The sequence below is a fragment of the Eumetopias jubatus genome, unplaced genomic scaffold (assembly GCF_037043125.1).
Source record: "Eumetopias jubatus isolate StellerSeaLion01/CBP00866 unplaced genomic scaffold, mEumJub1_p1.0 scaffold_11, whole genome shotgun sequence".
In the NCBI taxonomy this organism is placed as follows: Eukaryota; Metazoa; Chordata; class Mammalia; order Carnivora; family Otariidae; genus Eumetopias; species Eumetopias jubatus.
This window is the reverse complement of record NW_028274817.1, coordinates 115,579,832-115,607,793: the sequence shown is the minus strand read 5'-3', so window position 1 is coordinate 115,607,793 and position 27,962 is coordinate 115,579,832. Positions and strand designations below refer to the sequence as shown.

At 47.5% G+C, this 27,962-nt stretch overlaps 1 protein-coding gene across 3 annotated transcripts; it reads right to left on the bottom strand.

Annotated features, from left to right (window-relative positions):
- Positions 1-1,183: 1,183 nt before the first annotated feature.
- On the bottom strand, positions 1,184-27,397 carry ASB9 (ankyrin repeat and SOCS box containing 9). 3 transcript variants are annotated; one of them, XM_028115030.2, is made up of 7 exons: positions 27,190-27,397; positions 19,303-19,382; positions 11,462-11,569; positions 8,948-9,098; positions 6,307-6,441; positions 4,856-5,047; positions 1,184-1,374 (listed from the first exon to the last, which is right to left on the bottom strand). In XM_028115030.2, exons 1-7 carry the CDS (start codon positions 27,278-27,280, stop codon positions 1,250-1,252), a joined length of 882 nt encoding a protein of 293 aa, XP_027970831.1. In that variant the 5' UTR covers positions 27,281-27,397; the 3' UTR covers positions 1,184-1,249. The 3 variants fall into 3 exon arrangements, with proteins under 3 accessions (XP_027970831.1, XP_087884641.1, XP_087884642.1); XM_088028515.1 differs by lacking the exon at positions 1,184-1,374 and having other exon boundaries at positions 4,824-5,047; positions 6,307-6,421; positions 8,940-9,098; XM_088028516.1 differs by lacking the exons at positions 1,184-1,374; positions 11,462-11,569 and having other exon boundaries at positions 4,824-5,047.
- Between the last annotated feature and the right edge of the window lie 565 nt (positions 27,398-27,962).

Genomic DNA, 27,962 nt, shown 5'->3' with positions numbered 1-27,962 from the left:
AGTCGGTACAACACTGTCTGTCTTTCTGTTGATACAATGGAGCCCCAAATTCATCTCTCTGAGAGAAGACGGACTATAGCCATTATTACTAAATTATATTACAGGTCTCATGTAAATCAGAAACTGAAAGGCCATTAAAATCCACTTGTTAAGCATCCGAAGAGTGCTGTCCAGTAGAAATGTCTGCAACAATGCAGCAACAGAACTTTCTGCAATGATCCATATCTGTGTGTGCTGTCTAATACAGGAACCCCTAGCCGCGTGTGGTTAGTAAACGTCTGAAATGTGGTCAATTGGATTTTTAATTTTATCCCATTTTAATTAATTTACGTTTTTTAAAAATAGCCAGCCACAGATGGCTAGTGTAAGTGGTTCTCAACCTGGGCACTATTTGCATTTCGGACTGCATCATTCTTTGTGGTGGGGGCTTGCCCCGTGCACTGCAGGGTGCTTTAGCAACAGCCCTGGACTCTCCCCACTAGGTGCCGGGGGTACCCCCCGACCCCCGCAAACTTGTGATGACCAAAAAAGTCTCCAGACATTGCCCCAGAAATGCCCCCTAGGGCACAAAATCACCCCTGGTTGAGAATTACCGCGCTAGTCGCTACTGTAATGGACGGCACAGTTCTAGAACATGCCTAACATGTATATGACATTTTGATTGAGAAAAAGAAATGGCCCCTACATCGTACAATAGCAGTAGTGTTTTTGTCATAAGAACGGGGAAGCTTAAAAAAAAAAAAAAAGTCAGATGTAGACAAAGAAATCTCTTCCTTCTTTATCCTCCTTCCCATGTAACAGATGGAGCCCCGAGAGTCAGGTGTGAAAATTCAGCCTCACGCCAGAGTCCCCAGGTTAGCCTCAGAAAACCCATCCTGGAACCTGGCTTCCCTCAAGTCACTGTGAGGAACTGGACGAACAGACCTCCCGGAGTCTCAGCGGCTCCCCTGGAGAACGGGAGGGGATGGTACCTACCTGGCAGGGCCGCTGGGAAAGCAGAATTCGTGCTTACCCTCGTCCTGACTTAGCGGTTCAAACAAGCGTTGGGACTTTCGCCGCCCTCTTCTAGGGAAGGGCGGAAAGGCCTCATGCCTCCCAACCGATAATACAGAAGTTCCCAGTGCGTTTCCATCGAAAATAAAAATCTAAGTGACAAGACCGGCTAAGCTCTATGAACCTGACTTTATTTCAAAATGCCAGTGGCCACAACTCGGGGTGCGTTGTTTGTGACGCCAGTCCCTTGACACATTTACATGTGAAGGAGAAACTGTTTCAGCTCCTCAGGGAGGACAAGCCCATTGATCTTGTGATGCTGCCGGGTCCTGAAGCACTTCCGGATCCTAAGGCGGCAGAGCTGCAGCAAAGAAGGGGGCCCTGGAGAAAGATTGCAAGACAAGCCACACGTTGGTGTCGTTGATCTAAGGCTACTTCTCCTTTCCTTCCTGACAGCAGACAAGCTGCAACGTTGTATCGGGAAATAACGTGGTTCTGCCTAAGACCATTTTCGGGCTTTTGTAGTAGGAGGCATTTTTAGGCCACGTTCTCTCTTTTTCTGGTAGCTAGCTGAAATGAGCTTATTCGGTTTTGATTTAGAACAGCCTGAAAAAAAAAAATCAAAGCTTAGTCTCACTAATGGAGGCTTAAGGCGGCTAATTTTGGAATTAGGAAGCCACACAAAATTCCCAATAATGAAAACAAAATTCTCGTTTAACAGTTTTCTTGTATTTTACCTTTAAAAATAAGGTATTTCCAAAAAAATAAGGCATTTCTAGATACAGACATTTTTATAATTTAGCAATTTTAAGATATTCGAATATACTGAGCTATCAGTGAAGCCTACGGGTATGTTATCTTCTTCAGGCCTATTTGTTTTCTATTCTGCATTCAGAGCTAACCCAATGCTTCAAGTCAGAGGTGAAAAGTAAACTAGCACAAACTTTGCATCAGGAACCAGCCAAGAGCTTACATTTTAGGACAGTGGTTCTCAACAGGGGGTTGGGTGGAAGGGAAAAGGAAGGGAGACTTGGCAAAGCCTAGAGACACTTTTGTTAGTCACCACTTGGGGGAGAGGTGTTACTAGCATCTAGCGGGTAGAGGCTGGGGATGCCGCGAAACATCCTAGGGTGCACAGCAGTCCCCAAGTGGCCCAAAACGTCACCAATGCTAAGGCTGAGAAACCCCACTATGAAGTAGAAGGATAGGAAACGATTTCCCCCCACCCCCACCACCAAACTGTAATGGGAATTCTCTTTTTGTTATTAAACACACACACAAAAACAAAGCTATATACCCTCTAGAATCCCATAGAGCAGTGGCCCTCAATCCAGGCTGCATTTCAGAAGCACCTATCAGGGGGAGCTTTAAACCACAGGACGTTGGGCCCCACCCCAGGGCGGCTGCTTCTGTACATGTTGGGTGGAGCCTGTGCATCCGGATTTTTTAAAGGCACGTGCCCCAGGTCATCTTATCATGGAGCCAGGGTTGAGAACACAAGCAAAAGGGTACAGTGGCCTCGGCTTTGCGACAGCATCCCTACAAGCTGCAGGGTAAAGCTGATGGAGAAAAGGACCGGTGGAAAGAGACACCTCCACAACCAAAGAAAGAAATGCAGTCCTGTCAATGCGGACGGTCCGAGCACATTCACAAGGCCCCTGTCGGGACTTAGGGTACCTTCCGGACTCTGTTCAGGGGACTCAAGGCATCTGCTAATGAACTGCTTCCCGGTGGACTAAAGGCGTATGTTAACAAACTGCAAAAAGTACTCGGTGGGGAAACTGAACTTAATTCCATCTCACTAAGGAAGGTCGAAGGACGTGGCTAATCATATGTGCTAGACACGTGGGCAGGGACAACTGTGGGACGTACGGATAAAGAAGTATCGGAAGATGCAGAACAGCAGGACATCCAAGGAAGGTCAGCGCAACTACCGCTACTAATTGAATACCTGCTGTTTACCCTAAGTAAGGTGATGCACAACAAGTGGAGCCTTAAGTCCCAGATATAGAGCTGAAAACCCACTATAGCTCTACAGCCACTTCCTGGCGCCTGCAAGCATTCAAGGAGTTCACTCCACTCAATAATAAAACCAGCTCATTCTTTTTCTATGAATTGGCATATTGCTTTGGTCTCGATTTCTTTTTTGTTTTTCCCCAGCAACACTCATGATGCTTTAAAGCCAAAGTGCGCTCAAGGGTGGCTCCTGCCATGCTGGGCTGAGAGTCATTTTTAGTTTTCATTGTGTGCCGTGAGTAAACACGGCTTTAGATGCTTTTCGAGGCCAGTGGGGTGGTAATACTCCTGAACTCCATTCCTGGGACAACCAGAGACCGAATTTGCTGTGTTGAATCTGCAGGTCTGGCTCTCTGCACTTGGCCTGGCCCCACGTCCTGTGGGCTCCTAGACTGCTGAGAGGTGACCTCACCAAAACCCCAAAAATGACTCATGGAGGCAAAAGCAGCAGTAATTCTCTCGAGGAACAAATGACGTTTTATAAACCAGTGCGATCATTGACCACACTGTCACCAAAAGGGGAATTAAAGGAATGAAAGGCAATGCAGGTGCCTACGAATGCAGGTGCCTGGGGAAATCAAGTGGAAGGGAAGAGTCAGTGGGGGCAATTTGAAAAAAAAAAATGGTATTTTACCACTCTGTCGGTATAAAGACACACATAATCCAGGTTGAGTTTTATCCCTTTCTTCCTTTGGATTTTAAAAGAAATGAACACATTTCTATGGGCCCCTAAAAACATCATGGGCCCCAAGCATTGTGTCATCTGTACCTGTTGGAGAAATGGGCCCTAGATATAGATAGATAGAATTTTTTAAAAACAAATCATCAAAATGCAAGTAGAGTGGCCTGGTGCTGATCAGTCACACTGCTTAACGTAAAGGGGTTTCTATGGAACTGCGCCTTATGCTGACACTGCTCAGGGAGGACAGGCCTCGTTTGGAGGCCCTAAGGCAGGGCTTTGGCTGCAAGTATGCTGGGCAGTCGGAGTAGGAGGAAGAAGAGTCTGTGGCCACTTTACAACTCTGCACAGGGCTAAGCCTAATTCTCAGCATGCAGGCAGAGTATAACCTGATAACGTGCCATCAGAACCCCTCAGGTAGGGAAGCCTGCTTCAAAGTCCCACAACCCTGAAAACTTAACAAAACCCACACTTGAGCAAAAAAGCAGGTCCTGAGCCGGCTGCTCTCCGTTACAAGGGACAATTATGAATGCCGTCGGAGGGGTCTCTGCTCCCAGCCCACCCCCAACCTCACCACCCTACCCCCTTGCACAGCCCTCAATGACAATGTTTAGTTGTTTGGGTCGGAAGCGTTGGTTCTTATTTGTGGGGGAAGTGCGGACTTAGGTGTTGATTGACTTGCAACAGTAAAATGTCTTCAGATTGGTGTCGATCATTAAAGGAAGACCTTATAGCACTTAATGAGTAGCATTCTTGCCCCCAGAAAGCAAGTGCAGCAGCTTGGCCCATGTGTAGTGCAGTAAGGCATCCTGGGGGCAAGGTACCCCGAAGCGGGCTCTGTTGCGTCATTCTAAAGCATGTTTTAGATATAATATCAAAAGTCTGGAATAATGTTAATTCTTTCAAAGCTGGCCTACCCCGTACATGAACACGAGATCATCCAAAACAGCCTGTCTCAACATCCCAAGCGACAGATGGTTCTTTACCACGTAACCAGGACCATACCTTGTTGAACACTAGATTATGTCAGCTCCCCACATTCGGTGGCGGCAGAGAATAGTCTTTCATACAGTATCAGAAGTCAGAACTCAGTAAGTACCTGCCTCCTGCGAGAGCCCACAGGAGTCACTATGGGTTAGGGCTTAGGTTCGGGCAAAGGAGAAGCACCTTCTCTCTGCAAGAAGAGCTGCGTCAGAGGGCTCTCTGGAGGCACCAACTCCGAGGGACGTTTGCCTTCGGCGTTCTTGGCCTGGGTGTCCGCTCCGAAGTCCATGAGCAGCAGTGCCAGGTCTCCACAGGATGCCCTGGCCACTGCATGAAGAGGGGAGTCCAGACCTCGGCCTTGGTTCACGCTGGCTCCTAAAGAGTCACAAGAATAACAGAGGGAGCCAGGGAGCGGAGTCCAAGTGTCCCCCTTCTCACAGCACTGTGCCTCAAAATCCCTTAACAAAAGCGCTTCGACAGTGGGCCTGGCAATCCCGGGAAAATGGGAGATGACACGATTCCATTGAATAAGACGGGGAAAGTGCCATCGGACGATGTGACTGAAGGTACAAGACGAGCTATATAGCATAGGAGGTTTAAAACCTTGCCTCTGAGCGCTGACCACAGGCGTGCTACCTCCAAGAAAAATCCTCTTCAGGAGTAAGGTGGATTTCTAGGACCATCCCAAGCCAATTCCATCCCTCTGCTCTCTACAAATCCCCACTCTGGCCGGCTGCGGGCTCCCACCGGGACACGTGGGGACATGTGGCTTTGCCTGAGCGGCTGTTCCCCCCCCGTAAAATGGAAACCAATGCCCACTGGACAAGTAGTAACTGGATTGTTCCGGTACTGTTCTTGGTTTTGTGAGGGATGAGAAACCCTACTGTTTCCCGATGAAGAGCTTAAAATCTTCCTAGAGCATTGGGGGGAGGGGGGAATGAGGGAGGGAGGAAAGGACAGTGGGTAGGAGTGAGGGAGGGAGAGAGAGAGAGGAGAATGAATCTCCTAATTCATGGCAATGGCTGCCAAATGAGTAGAACCAACAAGAACCGCAGGAACTTGCAGGGGAAGGGAAGGGTTACTGGAGTTTTAAAAGAATAAGCAGAACTCAGGTCATTACAGGGGTGCTGAAGTGGAGTTCCAAGGCTGAAGAAGGGTCTGGACAACAGCAGGGAGGTGAAAAAGAATGATGCGACACAGGGCTTTCCGAGGAACACAGGAGATCGACAGTGAGCTAAAAACGGGGCAAGCTGAATCTCCAAATCAAGGCAAACTGCAGAAGAAGGCCCCGGGAGGAGGCCAAGCCCGGCTCCAGCAGCTGTGCAAGTCCTGCCGGGCTAAGGATGGCTGGCAGAAGGGAGGAGGTGAGACGGAAGGGGGGGAGAACAGACAATCACCGAGGACCACCCTGGGAGGAGGTACGCTCATCAGCATCGTCGTCCTCATTATAAGTGAGAGAGCCAAAGTGTGAACAGTGTCAAATCTACCCTCCCCGGGAACACAGCCACCACAAACCCTGACGTCATCCGACGCCGTGGCCCCCACTCTTCCCCCTGCTACAATACAAACGGCTTTAAAAGACGTTCGGGTTACTTGTCATTTTCTTTCCTTGTTTTGTGTGCTTTTTGCTTTACCTGACTCGAGAAGCTTCTTGGCACAGGCCACCTGCTGGTTTTCACAAGCCAAATAGAGCGGCGTGCCCAGGTGGCCAATGTTATGGTCCACGTCGCCCCCGTGAGCCACAAGGGTCTCCACGCACGCCACGTGGCCTGCAGCCCAGGGCAGAAGAAAGACATTCTCTTAGCCAGGGAAACACCACCTTCCCTCTCTCCTGCGTGCTTCCACTCGCCACGGACCAAAAGCTATTTCTTTTACTTAGCTCAGGGAAGGACTTTACACACTGCCATCAGTTACTGGGTTGACCGGAGGAGGTTATCTCTCTGCAGCTCCGGGCGGAACTCGACTGGGGTTTACGAGCCACGGGAAGCAACCAGCAACCTGTTCCAAGTGGCTGTGGCTTTGCAATCAGACTGAATACAGAAATGGAAGGGAGAGTGGGCAGAGAGCTGGAGGAACAGTGACTGTAGGTAGGCCTGAAGAAGAAAGGGCATGGTATGGGCCATGGGCCCAGGGAGGCAGCCCAGAGGCTCACCCACGGCCGGCCCAGGGAGAAACAGGCCACCGTGGACACAGGCGAGGCTGAGAAGCAGCTGCCCAATCCAACCCGAGTGGGGCCCAGCCTGGCAAACTAGGTTGGTGAAAGCCGAATCGCTCTTGCTTGGTCTAGAATGTCATGCTTTAAACAGTACTCCTTTGCGTTTCTCTCTCTCTCTTTTTAAGATTTTATTTATTTATTTATTTGACAGAGAGACGCACAGCGAGAGAGGGAACACAAGCAGGGGGAGTGGGAGAGGGAGAAGCAGGCTTCCCGCCGAGCAAGGAGCCCGATGCGGGGCTCGATCCCAGGACCCTGGGACCACGACCTGAGCCGAAGGCAGGTGCTTAACCAAGCCACCCAGGCGCCCCTGTGTTTCTCTTTTTATAAAATCATTTGAGTTCCACACAACCAGGGAATATGATGAGTTGACAGATCTCTTAACGAAGAAAAGTCAGTGCTTTGGGAGATAATTATCATAGGGATAGATTCAGTGAAATAGGGCTGCTGTAAGTCCCATGGAGAGCCATTCAGTGACAGCCACTGGGGAAATAAACATTCTTCTGGCCACGTGTGGTCATGATGGGGACAATGATGGTAATGGACACTGGGGAGAAGCAGAACTTGCCATTGTATTTTTTGCACCAGAGTTAAGAATATCGGGAAAACTGTGGTTTTATGAAAAGAATTACCCCAGCTGAAGAAGTTCTGGAGATCTAATATACAGCACGGTAACTGTACGCAATAATACCATAGTGTATGCTTGCAATTTGCCTAAGAGAGTAGATCGTAAGTGTTCCCCCCACACACAAAAAATGGTAACTCTATGAGGTGACAGATGTGTTCATTAATTTGATTGTGGTAACCGTTTCATAATGTAGGTGTCTATGAAGTCATCACGTTAGTACACCTTAAACATATACAATTTCATTGTCAATTATACCTCAGTAAAGCGGGGCATGGTAGAGAGCTACCCTGAGCTATATATAGCATCTTATATTTCCAAAAATTGCAAGTTTGTTTCACTAAGAAAACCTAGGTAGGGGGGATGGCGCCTGGGTGGTTCAGTCAATTAAGTGTCTGCCTTTGGCTCAGGTCATGACCTCAGGGTCGTGGGATCGAGCCCCCCCCCCGCCCCGCCCCCAGCCCTGTGTCAGGCTCCCTGCTCAGCAGGGAGTCTGCTTCTCCCTCTCCTTCTGCTCCTCCCCCTGCCTGTGCTCGCTCCCTCTCTGAAAAATAAATAAAAATTTTAAGTCTTTAAAAAAATATGATTTTAAGGGTAGTTGGCTAGCTCAGTCGGTGGAGCATGCGATTCTCGATCTGGGGGAAGGGGCTCCCTGCTCAGCCGGGAGTCTGCTTCTCCCTCTGCCCCTCCCCCTGCTTATGCTCTCTCTCTCTCTCTCTCTCAAATAAATAAGTAAAATACTTTTTAAAAAAAGAAAACCTAGGTGGCCCTGAGACAATATTCTTTAAGGCCCTAAAAAAAAAAAAAAAGGAATAGAATAGAATTTGTTTTATGAAATAATTTGAAAGGCACCTGGGTGGCTCAGTCCATTAAGCATCTGCCCTCAGCTGAGATCATGATCCCGGGGTTCTGGGATGGAGCCCCATGTCAGGCCTGCTTCTCCCTCTCCCTGTGCCCCTCCCCCTGCTTGTGTTCCCTCTCTCACTGTCTCTGTCAAACAAATAAGTAAAATCTTTTTTAAAAATTATTTTAAAAAATAAATAAAATAATTTGACTTTTCTGGGGTCATAGGTTCAACAATGTATTCCACACATCTTGATGGATAGTCTACCATGTGCCAGACCCTGTTCCAGAACCACAGCCGTGAACAACATTCCAGATGCTCTGAAAAGGTCGTTCCCTAACTTTTTGTGCATCAGAATCACCTGGATGCTTGCTAAACAAAACACAGATGGCTGGGCCCCACCCCAGAGTTGCTGAGTCAATGGGTCTGGCCTGGGGGCCAAGAATCTGCAATCGCCTGCCAGGCCAGGCTGATGTTTCTGGTCCCAGGGCCCCACACTGAGAAAAGATCCCCTAAAGACACCCTTCCTCTCACAACAGTAAGATGTCTGTTGAAGGAGGGGTGGAAAACGTAAATTCTCAACAGATTTACCTCTCTTAGCTGCTTCATGGATGGGGGACGCCAGATCACTCGCCGGGTGGGGGCTGGCCCCATGTTGCAGAAGCAAATTCACACAGTCCTGGCTGCCGCTGACACACGCATTAAACAACGGGGTGTGCCAGTCAGTAGTGACACCATTCACCTGGAAAGAAAAGCTCCAGGCTGAAGGCAGGCAGTAGGCTGTCCCGGGTTCAAATCTAGGCTCTACTACTTTTAAAAGCTATCTAACTTCTCTGAGCCTTCGATTCCACATCTACAAAATGAGGACAAAAATGCCAAATTCCACAAGGCTGTGAAAAACTCAATGAGGTAAAGCACTGAGAACATGTTACCGAATATTCTATCACTTCCGCGCCCCCAGGAACATGAACTTTGAAACTAGTCAGGATAATCCTATATAGCTTTCAAACTAATCTCCCTGCTTTAAACATTCCGTTCTAGACCCGTCCCACCCCAATCCGGTGTCCTTTCCAGCAGTGAGAGTAACCTTTTAGAGATGTTAATGTATTATTTTTTGAAAAATTTAGAACAGGACTTTCACAGAAATAGAGGGTGAATATGTGCCGAAGATTTTCTTCAACTCGTTCATTAATGAGAGAACCAGTGAGACGGTACAGCTGGCTCGAAGGAGAATTTATATCTTCAGTCAATTAAGTGCTGAAATAAATCTGCTAATAGATACAAGACTGGTTAATGTCCTTCAGGGACATCAAACTAGAGTCTTTGGGGCCATCTTTTCTAACGTTGGAAATCTGACCAAAACTTACAAGTTCACATCTGACTTCGCAGTGTTTGGGCTATAATCAAATAGGGAAGAGCAAAGCCAAATGCAACTTTTCTACATTATTAAGCAAAGATATTATGAATACGATGAAATCATTCTCACAAGCCATTTCCAAGGAAGGCGAGGACTAGTGAGGCACAGAAGATGCCCAGGGCGCCGAGTTTAAGGGGACACTCCCTCCCAGGGGCACGCGAGTGCTCGACAACCCTCGGAGGGAGAGGCTCCCTACAACTGGCACCCTAGGTGTCTCTCAGCCTCTGCATCCTCCTAGCCCTGTGTCCATGAGCGGAGTAAGTTTTCTTCACCCCAGCATAAACCCGATGGTGCGCTCACCTACGGCTCTCTACTACTGCTCTCAGGACAAAGCCCATTTTCTTGGCAGGGACAACGAGGCTGTTTGTGTTCTGGCCCCTCTCACCCACTCTGCTCTGCGGTCATAAGGAGTGATTTGAAGTTAAAAAAAAAAAAAAAATGGTTCACTTCCGCTTCCAAGTCTTTGCATTTGCTCTTCCCAGTGGGCGGGAAGCCCATAACTCACCCCAACCCACGACTCAGCAGACGGATTCCAACAGGTCCTTCGCGTTTTGGCTTAGACATCATTCCCCCAGGAGGCCTCTTCAGATTTCCTCTCTCGCCCCATCAGAAAAGGCCAGCAACGCTTCTGTGCACTCCTAGCAACCACCTTAGTATTCACGCTTGTCATATGGTGGTAGTTTGCAAAAACGACCACAGATTCTCTGCAGAGTATGCGTATCGCTTTGCAACACAGCGTTGCAATTCCTGCCATCACAAGATGGAGACTTCTTTTCCAATCCTTGAATCTGGGCTCGCCCACGGGACTTGCTTTGCCCAATGTGACAAGAGCAAATGGGAGGCAAGCCGAGAGCTTGCCTTCTTTTGATGCTCTTGGCATCCCTGCTACGAGGGGAACCAGGCCAGGCTGCCTGGGAAAGGACGAGAGAGAGACCACACAGAGGTTTCCTGTCTCCCCAGCCACCCCAGCAGGGTCACCACGAAGCAGTCTGCCCCAGCCAACCTGTCAGCTAACCTGGAACGCCTAAGTTAGCCCAGCTGAGGTCAGCCAAACCAGGCCAGACCTGAAGAACTATCTGGCCAGCACAAGGAACTGTGAGATAAATAAATGGCTCTTGTCTTAGGTCATTAAGTTGCGGTGGCTAGTTACATGGCCAAATATAATGGGTAGAAACAGTGTTTGGTAACTGCCCGCTGGGGCGGAGATGCTGTGCCTGCCACAAAGCTCTTTCCTCTCTCCGGGGCACACAGCTTCATTGTTATTTTCCCCCTCTTCTCAGCTACGGACTCTAAAGCTCAGAACCTAAATAACTTACCCAAGGTTCCCATATTAGCAAATGGTAAACACGGTTTGGGACCATTATTCAGGTCTTATGGGGCCAAACGTTCTATGTTTTCTATAATATTTCATTACCTTCCAGCCATGGGAACAGAGGCAGAAATCCAACAGCTATTTATTAGTAGTGACTGTTAAAGAAAATGATGCAGACTCAAACCATTACTCCCTAGCTAAAAATTCGGTACTTCGTCTATCGCTAAGGCAAAGAAGCTTGATAGATGTAATACTTTTGAAAAACACCCCTCTTCCACCTTCAAATCAGGCTGGTCAAAAATGCCAGAAATTATTCAAAAGGGATGGAAATGGGCATTTGTCATGATTTCTAAGACATTATTTGAGTCACACTTACCTGAGCTCCATGCTTTAATAAAATGTTTGCACAAGAGGGATGACCTCCGAGACAGGCCTCGTGGAGTGGGGACACACGATCTGCTGTGATGAGGTTCACGGGCCACCCCTGCAGGAGAGGAAGTGAGCAGAGTAAGGGGTGCAAAGCCACAGCTCCATAGGGTGGCGTTCCAGCCACACATCCAGCCCTATGACAATGCTCCCAGTCTGACAGTACGCTAAGGTGTTGCTAATGATGTCAAACAAACAAACAAAAAAGGAACTTTCGTGCAGCTGGTGAAAGGATAATACGCCACAGCCACTCAGGAGAACTGTTGGACAGTCCCTTACTAGAGTTGACGAGGATGCATGCCTGTGGCCCAGCAATTTGACTCTTGGGGATACACATTCCAGACTGACTTTCATCTTGTTCTCCCTCTCTCTTGTCCTCTCACTTGCTGGCTTTTTGTCTCGATGAGGTCCACGACAAGGATCAGAGAGCGGTCTCCAGCCAACGGCCACCCAGGAGCTGAGGCCCTCAGTCCAACGACCCGGGAGGAACCGAACCTTGCCAATGGCCACGTAAGTGAGTTAGCACTCAGGTCCACCTCCAGTCGAGCCTTCAGATGTCTCCGTCTCTGACCCTCACCTTGACTGCAGACTCATACATGAGTCCCTGACCCAGGTAAATTGTGTCTAGGTTCCTGACCCACAGACACTGTGGGTAATAGACCTGCTAAAACAGGTCTATTACATGAAGCTGCTGAGTTTGGGGGTAACTTGTTACACAGCACGAGATGACTAACACAGGGCCAAAGCATGAGGTGAACCTCCACAGACAGACAGAGGCAGAAAGTCCTAAGGCTGAGGGGCAATTACGTTCTCACTCTAGGTACTTGAGGTCCGAAGAGCCAAGAGAGTTGTCAGAAGGCCCTGCGGTTCATCAACCTCTGGGAAAATATGCTCTCCAGGAGATAGATTATGAGCCCAAACCAAGCAAAATATGAAAAGAACTCCAGGAGAGGCTCCACGGATGCCCTGATAATGGAATACATTATCCTTAACAGGAGGAAACTGGGTAAAATAAAAGTTGTTTTTCTTGGGACACACTAGTTAAGAACATGGTTCGTTTAATTAATGACCTGGTGATACACTGTACCTTTTCTTCCCCTAATAGTTAAAATTTGCCTAAAATCATTCCAATGAATTGCCTCCCACGTCATCATTCCTAACACACATTCTTCCACTTGTGTGACATTTATGAGTCAGTCAGCCTCCTGATCATCCTGTCCTGTCGGCTTTTATTCTCTGATGGGTGACCTCATAGATTTCGGGAGGTCCAATCATTCTGGACATACGCCTAAGTCAACAGGATCCTGAATACAGAGCTTTCTTTGAGTGGGCCTGGGGAGGGGTTCTGGGAGACTCGAAATAACCTGTAAATTATTCTCGTAAATGAGAAATTCCAACATCCCTTACAGTAGTTTGCCCCCCGGCCCTGCTGTTCACAGGGAGGGAAGGGACATCTTCCCCTCCTTTGTAAACTTGCATCCCCTCTGACCCCAGTGAGCACTGAATAAATGCTTACTGACCACCAACTCAAGATTGCGTCGATCCCTTCACAAGTGCTGCCCATGGACTTTAGCGTGGCATCTGCTATTTTATTTTATTATTTAATTGGAGGCATCCCCTCACAGATTTGTTCTCAGATCCTTCTTTGCCCCCGCTCAATGCTCTATATTTGTCCAGTCTCTTCCACTCACACTGCTAGAATACACAAGAAATTCATAACTCCCCGGGGCAACAGATCATGAGATGAAAGAAGACTGCCCTTTAAAGGAATTACGTATTAGGTGTTCTGTTATTACCAATGTACTCCTCTGGTTACCAGTGCCATTTCTTTTCTTTCTTTCTTTCTTTTCTTTTCTTCTTTTTTTTTCTTTTTTTTTTTTTTTTTTGAGACCATTGCCATTTCTAAGCAATCATTTGGGGACTTCTACATAAACCCAGGTAAATGAAAATGCAAACAAGAAATGAGTCACAATACAAAAAGTTTTCACCACACATTACGTAAGCACATGACAAAGAGGGTCCTTTACCTTCAGGTTCACTTTGCAAGTGTAGGACTGCCCATACAGTCCCTCACTGAGCTACAGCACTACTTTAAATGAACGGTGGCAACTGGTCGGAAGTATCAACAAATCTGAATCCTAGAATATCATCAGGTGATTTTTAACCCATTACTTCACACAGAGTCTGGTTCCCAGTGGGTTCTCAGGTTTTTAAAACAGGGATTAAATGGCTTATCTTTAACCCTTTCTGTAATCAATTGTCCCTAATCTCAGCCTATCGTCAGATGCTCTTTTTGACGGGGCCTGGGGGCTGGGCACCCACAGTGACACAGCGCTCGGTACCTGGCAGCTTTCTGTTCCAGCCTCAAACCACATGCCCCCCCGCCGCCCCCCCGCCCGCCCGCCTGAACCAACCTGAAGACTACAGGAAGGTTCGGCTTTTTCCTTTGTTCTGTACACACCTGACACATCATTCTCTACACTCGGGGCAGAATAAGGTCACGAGCAGCTGTCTCCCTCACGTTCATCAAACCCATCATTCCCTTCTGCTGTAGCAAGATCAAAGCCACCTGATGTGAGGACTTCTTACATTCCCCTCTCCCCACCCCTAAAATCTCTCTGCATGTCTCCAGTCTTCTGTTCTTCCATTGCTCCTTTCTTTGAGAAAGAAGGAAACATACGAGCTCGCCCCAACAGCCCGCGACCTCACCCTCTGCCTCTGCCACCTCATGACGCCTTCGGCCACCTTCTCACATGCGTTCCCCAGCTCTCTCCTCCTCAGGCACACTTTCCTTTTGCGTTTTGAAGTCTTCCCATCTTCATTCCTGACCCTCTACCAAACTTCCAGCCAAGGCTCTTCTCCCCTTTGCTTCCCTCCCCTTTATTCAAAAATAGTCTGTCCCCATTGTCTCTACTTCTAGCCCTTCTCTCATCTACCAGCACAATCCTGCTGAAACTGCTTTTAAAGATCACCAGACACTTCCTCCTTATTGAATCCAATATCTATTGCCCTGTCCTCTGCCTCCTTCTGCCTCTGAATTTGCTATGTATTCATCCCACCCTCGTGAAACCTCTCCTCTGGCTTCGAAAACCAAGTTCTCCCTGAAAAAAGCTCGATCTTTGACCTCCTACTGTCCTTTTGTGTCTCTCTCACTAACTCTGTCCCTTTCCTCCTCACGTCTCCTAAATGCAAGCATCTCAAGGACTTGCCCTCAGATCTTTCTTTTTCTCTCAATACTCTCTACACATTGTATATGGCTTTCAAAACTAAATCTCTGCCCCTGGTACATGTTTCTAATTCCCTGCTAAGACATAACCAACTAGAGACCCAACTAACAACATAAACTCAGCCTCTGCCAACAACCAAGCTCTCCCTGAAAAGGGTTCCTTGTCTCACCAGCCCGAATTCTCTGAATGGCCCCACTATCTTGTCTCATACCTAGGATGGAGACCTCGGGGCGGGGGCGGGGGGGGGGGGGTGGTAAGCAGCGCGATTCCCAAATTCAAATGCTGACACCATCACCTAACAAGCAGTGTGACCTTTGGCCAGTTACTTATCTCCCTAAGCCTCAGTTTCCTCATTTGTAAAATGGGGACAATTGTACCTCCCCTATAAGGTTGTTACAAGGACTAAGAAATGATGTATGCTTAGCACGCTGTAACTCGCAGGCAGTCATGATCTGAGATTTCTTCTTATTCTTTACCACTTAGCCTTCCATTAGCTGCCACATCTGAAAGATCTGATGTTTCAGAACACCGGGATCGTTCCTCGTTTCCACTCGGTAGTGATTTAGCCCTTTGAGGATGGCAGGGGGCAGCATAAGGAGTTTTATTCAAGGAACTCAACAGCCAGTCTCCACCACTTGCTTGCAGCCAGACCTTATTGCTAAGGTTCTCGGTCTCGGCTGTGCGTTGGACTCACCTGGGGAGCTTTCAAATTCCTGATACCCAGGCTGCATCTGAGAGCATTTGCCATATAATCAAAGGAGGCTGAAGTCAGGTATCAGGATTTCTAAGAGCCCCACCTTATCCCAGACATCTCAAGGCGATTCTAATGTGCAGTCCAGATGGAGAACCACCAAATTAAGGTCCCATGGTACCATGACTGCTTTCTGCTGACCTAACAAACCGCTACTGTTTTTTAAAATAAATTCTTATTGAAGTGCAATAAAGAAAGTCCATACAGCCTAAGTGTAAATCTCAGTGAATTATCTTAAAGAAAATATACATGTTATCACTACACAAGTAAAAAGCTTGGTATCATCAGTCTTTTCACATTTACCCCTTCTGCTGGGAAGAGCTGGTAGTACCATCTCCTACGTGAAATCTGAATTACCCCAATTACTAATCAGCATAGTGGGATACATTTACTGAATATTCGGATAACCCCTTTTACAAAGTGCCAGTCCAAGTCTCTTGCTCATTTTTCTGTCAGGTTGCCTATCTTTTTTTGTATTGATTTTAGATAAGGATACAGGCCCTTCATTGGATGGATGGATGGATGTACATAAACACATAGCAAATATTTTCTCATCTGTGGCTTGCCTCCTTGCTTTTTAAATATTGCCTTTTGATGAAGAAGTTCTTAATTTTAATGAAATCCAACTTATTGGTCTTTTTGTTTCTTTCTTCCTACTATCTCTTTCACATCCAATTGCCTTTCTCTCTCTCCTACACTATCATAACGGTCTCTTTTATTAAAAAAAAAAATCCTTGAACAGCGAAACCAGAAGGGGAGACAAACCATAAGAGACTCCTAATCTCAGGAAACAAACTGAGGGTTGCTGGAGTGGTGGGGGGTGGGAGGGATGGGGTGGCTGGGTGATGGACACTGGGGAGGGTATGTGCTATGGTGAGCGCTGTGAATTGTGTAAGACTGATGAATCACAGACCTATACCCCTGAAACAAATAATACATTCGGCTCGGGTCACGATCCTGGGTCCCGGGATCGAGTCCCGCATCAGGCTCCCTGCTCAGCAGGGGGTCTGCTTCTCCCTCTGACCTTCTTCCCTCTCATGCTCTCTGTCTCTCATTATCTCTCTCAAATAAATAAAATAAAATCTTTAAAAAAAAAAAGAAAGAAAAAAAATCCTTGAACATAGTGGTTCTACAGGAGCTTTTAAAAAAAACTACCAAAGCAGGGGAGCACCTAGGTGGCTCAGTCGGTTAAGCATCTGGCTCTTGATTTTGGCTCAGGTCATGGTCTCAGGGTCACGGAATCGAGCCCCGAGTCCGACTCAGCAGGGAATCTGCTTGAGATTCTCTCTTCCTTTCCTTCTCCCTCTGCCCCTCCCCCTTCCTCTCTCTCCCTCTCAAATAAATAAATAAAATCTGAAAAAAAAAAACTACCAATGCATGAAGACTGCCCCAGTTTAAATCAGAATATATGGAGTGAGGCCCAGGCATTGTTGTTTTTTTTAAAACATCCCAGATATTTTAATGTGAAGCCATGGTGAAGAATAGTTATGGATTCAGTTTCTCCCTTCTTGGGCCAAACGAGAATTCCTTTCCTCTTTCTTTTCTCTTTGTTTTATAGACATTTGAATGTTGGTCTTATTTCCCTTCCTAAAATATGTTTGGTTTAGCAACCATGTTTGTCATTATTCTTTGATTAGCCGAAGTCTTACTAGATCGTAATCAGAAAATAAATACCGTGTGTGATGACGGTAACTGGAATAGGTAATTTACATGACGCCACCTCAGTTAATCCTCGCAGACCCACATAAGGTAACCTAATAGACTGGATTTTTGGTCTTAATTCTTTACTCTCCTATAGCAGTGTAATACATTCACACCCTTGCCATCACCTCACAGCTGATAAAATGTACCTCCTTCATCCTTGACTTCAAACTTGGTCCTCTGACTTGCTTTGGCCAACGGGATGTTGGTAGATGTGACACGAACAGACCAGAAGTACTCTGCCCTGCTGGGCTTGCCCTGCTGTGCTCCAGCCTTTTGCCCTGAGGACAAAATTCCTCAGGTAGGCGGCTCAAAGACGGATGGGAGACACGCAGGAGAGCTGCCCCCAACCCACAGCTTGCAGCCAAGCCCAGCCTAGGCTGGCTGACCCAAGGACTTGTTGGCCAGAAATAAATGTTTATTGTATTATGCCCCTCCGTTCGGGGTGGTTTGTTGCCCAGCAAGATCTGACTGATACAGGTCGTTATTGGCATGCTCATTTTATGAAGGCAGAAACTGAGGTTCCAAGAAGATAAGTTGCTCAAAAAATGTGATAGAGCTTAGATAAAGATATGGTTCCATCTGATGTGCAGTAAACGTATAAACACTGATTATAAATGAATATCGGTCCAATTTAATAAGTGATAGATAAAAGCTACAGTGATCATTTTTCATCCTATCAAAATAAGGTAAATGTTTCATTTTATCTGAGAAGCAGCTTAACAGCTTTTAGCTAGAGTTATGTGTTACTATCTAGATTTCTGTTTCTAATAGGCTGCTGCTACCATAAGCAGCTTAAGATAGTGGCTTAGGGTAGTCTGAAGTTCTTCTTTAGAAATTGTTATCTTACAGGAGGATTTCTTAGTCTAGATAGATCCATGAAATTGGAATTTTTTTTTAATTTAAAACATTTATTTTCACTGACAACTACCTAAAACGTCTGATGTCCTTCCATTAGGAATCCAGACGACAAACCACAGTGGTAATAGCAGTACATAGGACTGTCACTGACAGCAATCACAGACACTTTTATTGCCTCACAATTGTTGTAGACATCTAGAGTATCTCAAAATACCCACTCAACCTACTTAGAAAATATGGTAGTTACTGGAATCACCACTAAATCTCATTTAATGCAGTTTGTATCACCATGTCATATTTGTTCTTTGGCTAATTTGATAGGTCTTCTCAGTATTGTGTTTCATGCATTTAAAACATTAGGCCAAGAAGGGGTCCATGGACTTTGCCAGACTGCCAAAGGGTCCAGGGTCCAGAAAGGGCCAAGAGCTCCCACCTGAAAAGATCTATAGTCTTTTCAGAAAACAGAACATTCTGAACAAAAACTTTTATTAGAATTTTGAATGGTGATTTCAACTGCTTTTTTAACAAGTATCTTTGCTTAAGTTCCCAATAATTTCAAACCAGCAAAACTCAAATTAATGTATACTTGAAATTACACCTGCAGAGTGGAGAAACTGGTATCAAACTGGGCAGAGCCACTATCAGCTAGAGGTTCCGTAAGACTGAAAAGGTCTTCGAAATGATTAAGATTACATACTTAAAAAGACATTTTCAAGCATTTCTTTTTCATCAGGGGTCTTCAACCTCCACGCTACTGACATTTGGGGCTGGATAGTTTTCTGAGGTAGAGGGCTGTCCTGCGCAACGCAGGGTGTCTAGTGACATCCTCAGTCTCTATCCACTCGATGTCGGTAGCACTCCCCACTGACCCCCACTCCCAGCTGTGACAACCAAAAATGTCTCCAGACATTGCCAAATGTCCCCTAAGGGGCAAAATTGCCCCAGTTGAGAAAAACTGTTTCGCATGATAATTTTCAAGAACACAGTCTATCGGCTATAGTGAAGGCAACTTGAATGCACTAATCTGCCTGTTATTCGCCCAATAGTACCTATTATGTGCATAGAATTGTACTAAACTCTAGTATTTACGCCAGCCTCCAGATAAAATGATTAAAGGGGTCGGGATTCACCTCATTTTGCCAAAGAGGAAATTTCTATCTTAATAAATCAGACTGATTTTTTTCTCAGCATGGTGAGCGATAGGATATTCTTAATGTCTTTTTTTTTTTTTTTTTTTCAAAAGCCACGTACCTGGCTGATGAGGTTCCTCAGAGAGAGCAGACGTCCATGGATGGCAGCTTCGTGCACAGGAGTCCAATCAGACACAACATCTGCATGGAAAGAGAGGAACAGGTTACATCCTGCTAACGCGCTACAGACCTGAGGCGCATCCTCGCCTGTCAATAAGAGCCCAAGGGGTCTTCCCGGATGGAGACATTGGAGTCAATCAGCCAAGACTCCCATGAGCCCTTCAGCATTTCCCCCTGCTATTGATGCTCCCAGTACACATTTTATGTGAAATGTCAAGATAGCTAAAGAACGATCTCCAGCCAGTCTCCAAACTGAGGACAAAAGAGGTAGATTGGGATGACGGACCACTGGACTTCCATTTACACACTGGTTTCAAAGGCAAAGGGTCCATTTCGTTAAGTGAGAGCTTCACTAATTACCAGCATTAGCGTATTAAGCTGTGGTGGCCTGTCGTGCTTCCTGCATGAAATCCGAATTTTGGTATCTCGGCAAACAGTGCCATATACTAATAGTAGTAATCACATCATTACATACACCATTAGGTTTGAAATCAGATCTAAACAGAACCATATCTATTTATGGACTATCTTCTGTCCCAATACCAAGCACAAAGTAGAGTTCAGTCTGACCTTGTAATGGGGACATGATTTACCCCAAAAGGCAGCATGCCAGTGTGGTTGAGAGAGCTCTGAATTCAGACCCGCTTGGCTGCTTCTGAGCTGTGGGTCCCTGGACAGGCTCTGAGCCTCAGTTTCCTTCCCTGTCATGTGAAGACAGCAATAAACTTACCCACAGCTCAATACCTATTAGCTACTATCATTATCCTGCCCTACCATTAAGCAGAGTCTTGATTATACCCCATCATCACTGCTATTTCAAATAGCAAACATATTCTATGACCATATAGGAAAAATACACATTCTTCGGAAGGAAGCCTGTAAACCCTATCCCAACACATTAAATGTTTTCCTCTCTCTAATTGAATGTGGGGGTAACCCGAATGAGGCAGAGACCTGATTTTCCTCATCTCAAGCTGTGTCTGATTTCCAGAACAAACACAGGAAGTCAGAATGTGACAAGGCAGAATGGTCTGATAGCAGTCACGCCTCCTAAAGGAACCGGTGTGTCTCCTAAAACCTACGGAGACCTGGGGAACCAGGGCAGTTACTACCACCTTACCAACCGAAAAAGCCAGAAAGGAGGAGGTTAGGACATTTTGTACTTAACACGTGTTGGCTGAGGTCTGCCTTGCTATCTGGAGCTATCAAGGCCCTGGAAAATCTATCCCAGGGAGCAAACTACTATCCTTCCAGACAGATTCATGAAGCATTTATAGGTAAGAGGAAGCTGAACAAGCCTACCGACACGCAGTCCATCCAATGCTTTCCTTCTGGGGTCACTATGAGTACCTTACGTGAAATGGCTTTTCCTACCTCCAAAACCTTATGCTCAATAGAAACTTCATGGCCTCGCAGCATTCTCTGAGGTTCCTGATTCTCTCAGGAAAAAAATATTGCTGTTTCTAGGGCTTGGAGCCTACCCTCCAGACTGCAGATATGGAAAGATCTGTCTCCAAGTTAGAATTAAAAGGACGACTAATTCTGCACTCTCAGAGCTAATGCAAAATACAATCCGCACAAAATCTTGAGTGAGAAGGAAGAGCCAAAAATTAAGGTTTTGAAAATCCATTTTAAAAGAAATTTGCAAATGTACCTGAATGGATCACCATGTGCGTGATGATTAATCCATTTTTCCTTCCAAGTGTTCAGCTGCTAAGAAACATAGCTGGCACATTCCCCTTTCTTAAAGGGAGCTCAGATAATTAGACTTGACAGCCTTAACAGTCTGGGCAGGTAATTTGGGTCCTAAATTGTAACTCTGTTTAGATTTCATAAAAATGATGCAATTATATTATCCACTAGAGACAAAAACGGGCTATACTTTCTATTCATTCGTCTTGAAACCATTACTTCTTCCATTTACAGTAAATAAAGAATTGCGTACTCCTTTAAGAAGAATAAAAAAGGCGACCTGCAACGGTTTGGTGCCCCGACTTTAGAATGTGGTATTGACAAAGCAGACAACAGTCTGTGTCATCGAGAAGCACAGGGTGTTGCCCTGGTGCACGTGGTGGGAGGATGACCATCTACATCTGTCTGTCTGTCTGTCTAACAACTTGATTGACTTATAACCCACATCCCATCCAATTCACCCACCTCAAGTGTACAATTCGCTGGTTCTCACAGAGCTGTGCAACCGTTACGACTATGGTGTCAATTTTCGGACACTTTCATCATCCCCAAAAGAAACGCCTTGCCCATTAGCAGTCCCTCCCCAGTTTCACTGTCCCTGACACCTGGCAGCCACTGATATACTGTCTGTCTTTACAGATCTGCCAAAGTGAACGTTTCATGTAAGTGGAATCACACGGTACGTGGTCCTTTGCGACTGGTTTCTTCCACCAAGCGTCAGGTCTCAAGGTCCATCCAAGTTATAGTACGTATCAGTACTTCACCCCTTTCCATGGCCAAGTAACACCCGCTGTATAGATAGACCGCATTTTATTTATTAGCTCATCAGCTGATGGACACCTGGGTTGTTTTTACTTCTTGGCTGTTACCAATGCCGCTGCTAGGAACACTCACGCGCAAATCTGTGCGTGGCCGTTTTCATTTCTCTTGGCTTCATTCATACCTAGGAGTGGAAGCGCTGTAGGACACGGGCACCCAGTGTTTAGCCTTTTGTGGATCTTCCAAACTCTTTTCCAAAAGGGTCGTACCACTTCATCTTCCCGTCGGCAGTGTAGGAGACTTCCCTTTCTAATTTAAAGTCATTTCAGACTAGGGTTCAGTAAGCCTCTCATAACGCGTCTACCGCCCCTGCCTGGGAGAAAAACTTGGGTCCTGGCAAAGCCAAACTTCATCTCACATTTATACGAGGACGTCAGCCTCAGCAGGTCTCTGAACAACTGAGTGATTATGTAAAGACTTAAAATCGTGACAGTGGGTAGGGGGACATTTTTCTAGCATCGAGAGCATAGAGATATGTATCTATACGCCTACATGCACACACATGGTTTAGTAAACACCGTAATTTGCAACAGGGACTGGTCCCCACACACTCTCTTTCACTCTGGAAAACACTGAGGAGACGATGGAGACGGACATCTTGTGTGGGTCCTGCCTGGGAAGATCAGGGACAGGTTTCCCCAGGGTTTTCCGGAACCCACACCCAGGCAGGCACTGAGCTATGGATGGCAGCTTTGCCTGCCTTCCTGCTAACGCCAGAGAGCATGCAGGCCAGGAAAGGGGACCTATTCCCGCCAGAAGGCACAAATGCTCCCAGGAGGAGACTGGATGAAGTGGGGACTCAAGGTCACCATCCCCTCTTCCACTGACCCCACCACCATCTTTGAAACTCAAGGGCCATTATCTGTACACGACACAGCCCGGAGTGTATGTTAAGGATTCTTCCCGAACCCTCGCTCGGCCACGGTCTACTGGTTTTACTGCCAGAAAATCGACACCCAAGTGGGGTCGCTGGCAACACCACAGACACAGCAGTGGGGCTCGAGGTGAAAATGGGGCATGCCGCGCTCCTAATGAGCCCACTCCACCAGTCCTCCAATTAGTGCCATTAAACCTACCTTTCGCTCTCTCTTTTTTTTGAGGATTTTATTTATTTGACAGAGAGAGAGAGACAGCGAGAGCAGGAACACAAGCAGGGGGAGTGGGAGAGGGAGAAGCAGGCTTCCCGCCGAGCAGGGAGCCCGATGCAGCGCTCGATCCCAGGACCCTGGGATCACGACCTGAGCCGAAGGCAGACGCCCAACGACTGAGCCACCCAGGCACCCCAAAACCTACCTTCCTCTTAAATCGAGTCTCCGTCAAACCCTGCAGCGCATTAGGAAGGCTGTCATTTCATTTTTATTGCAATTCTGGAATGATTTTTTTTAAATTTTCCATTATTTCAGAAGAGATTTTAAAGGCGTTAATTGGTACATTCTGGGGAGAGCTACTAACGAAGCTCTGAGCTCTGAGGCAGTGGCATAAATCTGTCTCCCTCCTGGGAAACGTTCTGCGAGGTCAAGGGGCAGGAAGGGAGGTTGGGTGGCCGCAAGAGGGCGGGAGCGTCTGCCTTCGGCCTACGGGGCGCAGCAAGGGGAGGCTCAGGGGTGTGCACCGGCACGGCAGAGGAGCTGGGGGCTGGCGTCACAATTATGATGGACCCTGGCTGGATTTCAGGACAAACGAAAAGAGGAGGAAGAGAAACAGAAACAGGGAACAGAAAGGCCCACTGAGGCAGCTCTTGGGCTCGTCAGACCTGTCCACTGTCATTCTTTCTCCAGCCCCATCACCCAGCCTCTTCTTTCTTGGTCTCTGTCTGTCTCTCTCTCAGGCTGCCTTCTCCACAGGGACCTCACGGCAGCACCCATTCTGCCTGGTCAGGCAGGTTTCCCCAGAAAAGCCAAGGCACCCCGATAGCTCAAAATCCACCACGAGCGCATGGGCTTGCTTCCGCTCCGTGCCTGTTCGTGCCTGTCTCCTCCTTCAGTGTGAGCCCACTCCCTACAGGATAGGCTCGATTTTGTGAGGAAAGAAATTTCTCTACAAAAAGCTGCAGGAGTGGTGACCTACTCGGTGGGTTATGGGTGGCATATCGTCTCTCCTTCAGCATATTCTCCTAAGTTGCTATGAGGAGGTATGCTTTGGTTTCCTCGAGCCGCCGTAACAAAGTTGGCTTAAAACGACAGAAATTCATTGTCACCTAGTTCTGAAGGCTAGAAGTCACACAGGAAGATGTTGTCAGGGCCATGCTCTCTCCAGAGGCTCTAAGGAAGAATCCTTCCTTCTTTGCCTCCTCTAGCTTCAGGTGGTGACCGTCCATCTTCTCTGGGTCTTTGGCTTGTTAGACGCGTCACCCCAATCTCGGCTTCTGCTGTCACAGGCCTTCTGTCTTTCTCCCCTCTCCTTCTTATGAGGAAGCCGGTCATTGAATTAGGACCCACCGTACTCCAGAGTGACCTCATCTTAACTAATTACATCTGCGATGACCCCATTTCCAAATAAGGTCACGTTCTGAGGGTTGGGGCTCCAACCTGTCTTGTGGGGAGACACAATTCAACCCACAACAAGGTATCTTCGGGGGGGGAAAAAAAAAAAAAGACATTCCTTTGTCCGTTTGTTTGGTTTTTGCTCCCGGCAGAGGACCAAAGCATTAAACCAGTCTCTACGAAGAGCTGGGCACCATCTGCATATCCTTTCCTCCCTGGCTTCAGAGGAGGAGGCCGAGAAAGACCTGCGAGCCAGGAAGGCGGCAGCCAAGCTCCCCCAGACGAACAGCACCTGGGCCCTAGGTAACCCCCGAGCTGGTCCTGTCCTGGGGGGCATGCTTCACCTGAGCTGAGTCTCACCTCAGCAGGGCCGCTGGGAAACAGCGTTCTGGGTACTTGACGTTCCACACCTCACCAAGGCCAGGACTGCAGAAGCGTAACCAAGAGCAATTCGGCTAGAACTGAGGTTGTGCCCAAGAGGCAGGGCTGGCACCAAGCAGGAGGAGCCGGGTTCCACTCAGGAAGGGAGCAGCAGAGAAGCCTAGGAGGGCTTCGTGGTGGCAGTGGCCATGCTGGGGGCAGAAGGTGAGGGGGACCTGGCCAGTCAGAGGCAGGGGACGAGGAAGGAGGAGAGCAGAGGTGTCCTGCCATCTGCCCTTGTGACTTCTGCTTCTTTGGAAACTTCTCTTCCTTTAGTTCCTGGGGAATGACGACATCCGAATCTCTTCCTGCTTCTGTAACTCATTGGTCCTGCGCGCTCACCTGCAGGCCTAGCCCCAGGCTCCATCCCTGGCTCTCAGCTCTGGGCCAGCGGACAAGCTCTCCTTTCCCAGGATTTCAGCACAGCCCATGCAGAGCACTCTGAGGTCTCGGCACCCTGACCTATCGCTTTCCCAGCGTCCGGGCCACATGGTCACGCTGTGCGCTTGATGTTCAAAGCAGAAGCCCCGTCCTCCCTTCCTCACTTTGCTCCCATGCCAGCTCCTGTGCCCAGCTTCTCTCTTACCTCATCCCCTTGTCTGACATTAATTTAGCCTTCAAAACTTTACAGTTTCGGCTGCCTTCCCTCCTTTAGTCCCAATATTTAATCAAGCAATGTAGCCTGAACGCTCTCTCCTTTGAAATTGTCACCCGTTTCCCCCTTCTCTGTCATTTCCCAAGTTCGAGCCAAACGTAAGCTCCATGCTTAGATAGTGAGTGCATGGTTCTCCAAGCCTGGTCCCCAAACAGCACCATCAGCATCACCTGGGAGCTTATTAGGAATGCAGACTCCCAGGCTTCACCCAGGCCTACTAGGGCATCAGGAGCCCTGGGGGTGGGGCCCAGCCATCTGCACGCGAGCAAACCCTCTGGGTGACGCCCGTGCATGAGACACCTGGAGAACCAGCGGATTAGTGCAGGAATCTCCCGTGATCCTACCATCCATCCTGACTGTGGCCACCAAATTCATTTACTTACAGTCTTCCTTACTGCCAGAGCTCCACTCCAGAACCATCGATGGCTCTCAATTCCCTGCCTCATGAAGGCTTAACTCCACCGAGCCTTTTGCAGCTCCATGATTGAGTTCCATCTCTCCAAACTTGTCCTCAGCAGACTCCCTAAGACTCTCTGCATCGTACTTGAGACAGTGTATCCACTTTCTAAGCACCAGACCTTTGAGTATATGGGCACCTGCTCCCCTCCACCCACCGATCCTGCCCCAAATGGAGTTGGTTTAGGACCTTTAGAAACCCTAATCAGTGAAAAGTGGCTGCCACCCCTCTTTGGAGTGGAAATAAAAATAAACATCATACTTAGGTATAAAATAATCATGTGGAAGTCATCCAATTACTGATTCTTTCCCAAATGAACTTGGAAATATAATTTGCTGCTTTAAAAAAAAATCATCAAATTCATTTCTTAAAAGCAATTTTTGGTGCCACTCTGCTTTCTACTGCTCCAAGTTTGTGCTCAAAAAACCTAATTAGTCCAGTTTTGCCTTTGCGGATCCAAATCCTACTTACTGTGGAGTGCTCTGTTCCTTTTTCGAGTAAAATTGGATACACAGCAGTCTTGTCCGCTCAGTCAGTGGGAGGGAAGGCATTTTGTTATTTTATTTCTTCTGGGTTTTTTTTCCCCCCTTTCAGCAGCTGTATGACAGAGTAATAAATCCTACCCAACTGCTCGGTCCCTGCATATTGCCCCTCTGATAGACAAGTGTTGTGGGAAGCCTTGCTAATAACATGAATCTGAAAGTCATCATTGCTCCTCTAATGCTTAGACCCATTTTTCAGAATCCTTTCAGTCACCAGGCACCTGCTGAATGCTCACAAAAAATGACACTTGCCCAGAGGCATGAGACTCTATAGTTAGCAAAGCCACCACCTGACAGGTGAGAATCATCCCTGTAAGATGCTTCTCCAAAGTTAAAAAAAATAAAGTCTCCTTTTAAAGTGAATCAATCAGTACTCAACGTTTGGACATCATTTATAAACCCAGCCCCGCCTACACGCCAAATACCTAAGACCTTTTCATAAATCTCTTGGCAGTAAAAATATCCTATTTATAAGTTTTATACCTCCAATGTAATATACATGATACATCTGGCCCACAAAGGATAATTCTTTGGAGCTGACGTTTCTACTGGTGAATAAACTGTGACAATCGACTTTGTATGGTCTCTGGGACTCTGCAGATAGAGGTGTACACCTTTCTGAACAACCGTGTAAAGGACAGATACCTTCCAGTGCTGCAGACACACCCCAGATAGAACCCCTGCAATCACCCGCCCTCTCCTCCCCTAAGCACGTTAGACAGCCTCCCCAGCACTCGGGGTCCGCAGCCCGTCGACTCACCCCCCATCCACGGGTTTGAAAGGAGCCTGGTGTCAGGAGGGTCCCCTGGCCTCAGGGACTTGCTGTTCCTGCCCCGTGGTTCGCCGTCCATGGTGCTCTCCTGGGCAGGGCAAGCTCCGTGCTCCACTTCAGTTGCTCAGGAGAGTCCAAATTCCATGCTCCCCCTGCTCCTGGGAATTCCAGTGCTGGGGTTGGCTGAGCCTCACCGTCCTGGTCAGACGGTAGAGAACAGCAGAGAACAGAACAGGCAGGGTAATCTGAGCACTACCTGTGGTCAGCCAGACGCACGCGCCCAGACACACACACACACACACACACACACACGCACACACACGCACGCACACACATGCTCCACCTAGCTGCCTGGAGGTTGGCCAAAGCTCACAACGGCCCCCCAGCCCCAAGTCTGCAAAGTTGCTGATGTCACGTCCTTTCCCAAACTGAGACCAATCAGTGAGGAAGCCTTGGTTTATCAGGAAGGAAAGCCAGTTTGTAACTTTTTGGAGAGCAAAGGGAACAAACAGGGTGGGGGTAAGGAAACCACTCCCTGCTGCAACGTTGTTTGCTCTGCTGGGATCTGCTTGTTCTTTGGGGGCTTCTCGTGGTTGAGAAAGCCCCAGAACCCAAGAGCTGAGAGAGCTGGTTTTGCTGCAGCCCTGCTGAATTGCTTGCACAGCAACATGCACAGCACGCCCAGGCCATCTGCACATGTGGTTTCAATTTTTCTGGGAGTTTCTTATGGGAAAATGTGTCTATATGTTACAAAAATGCCC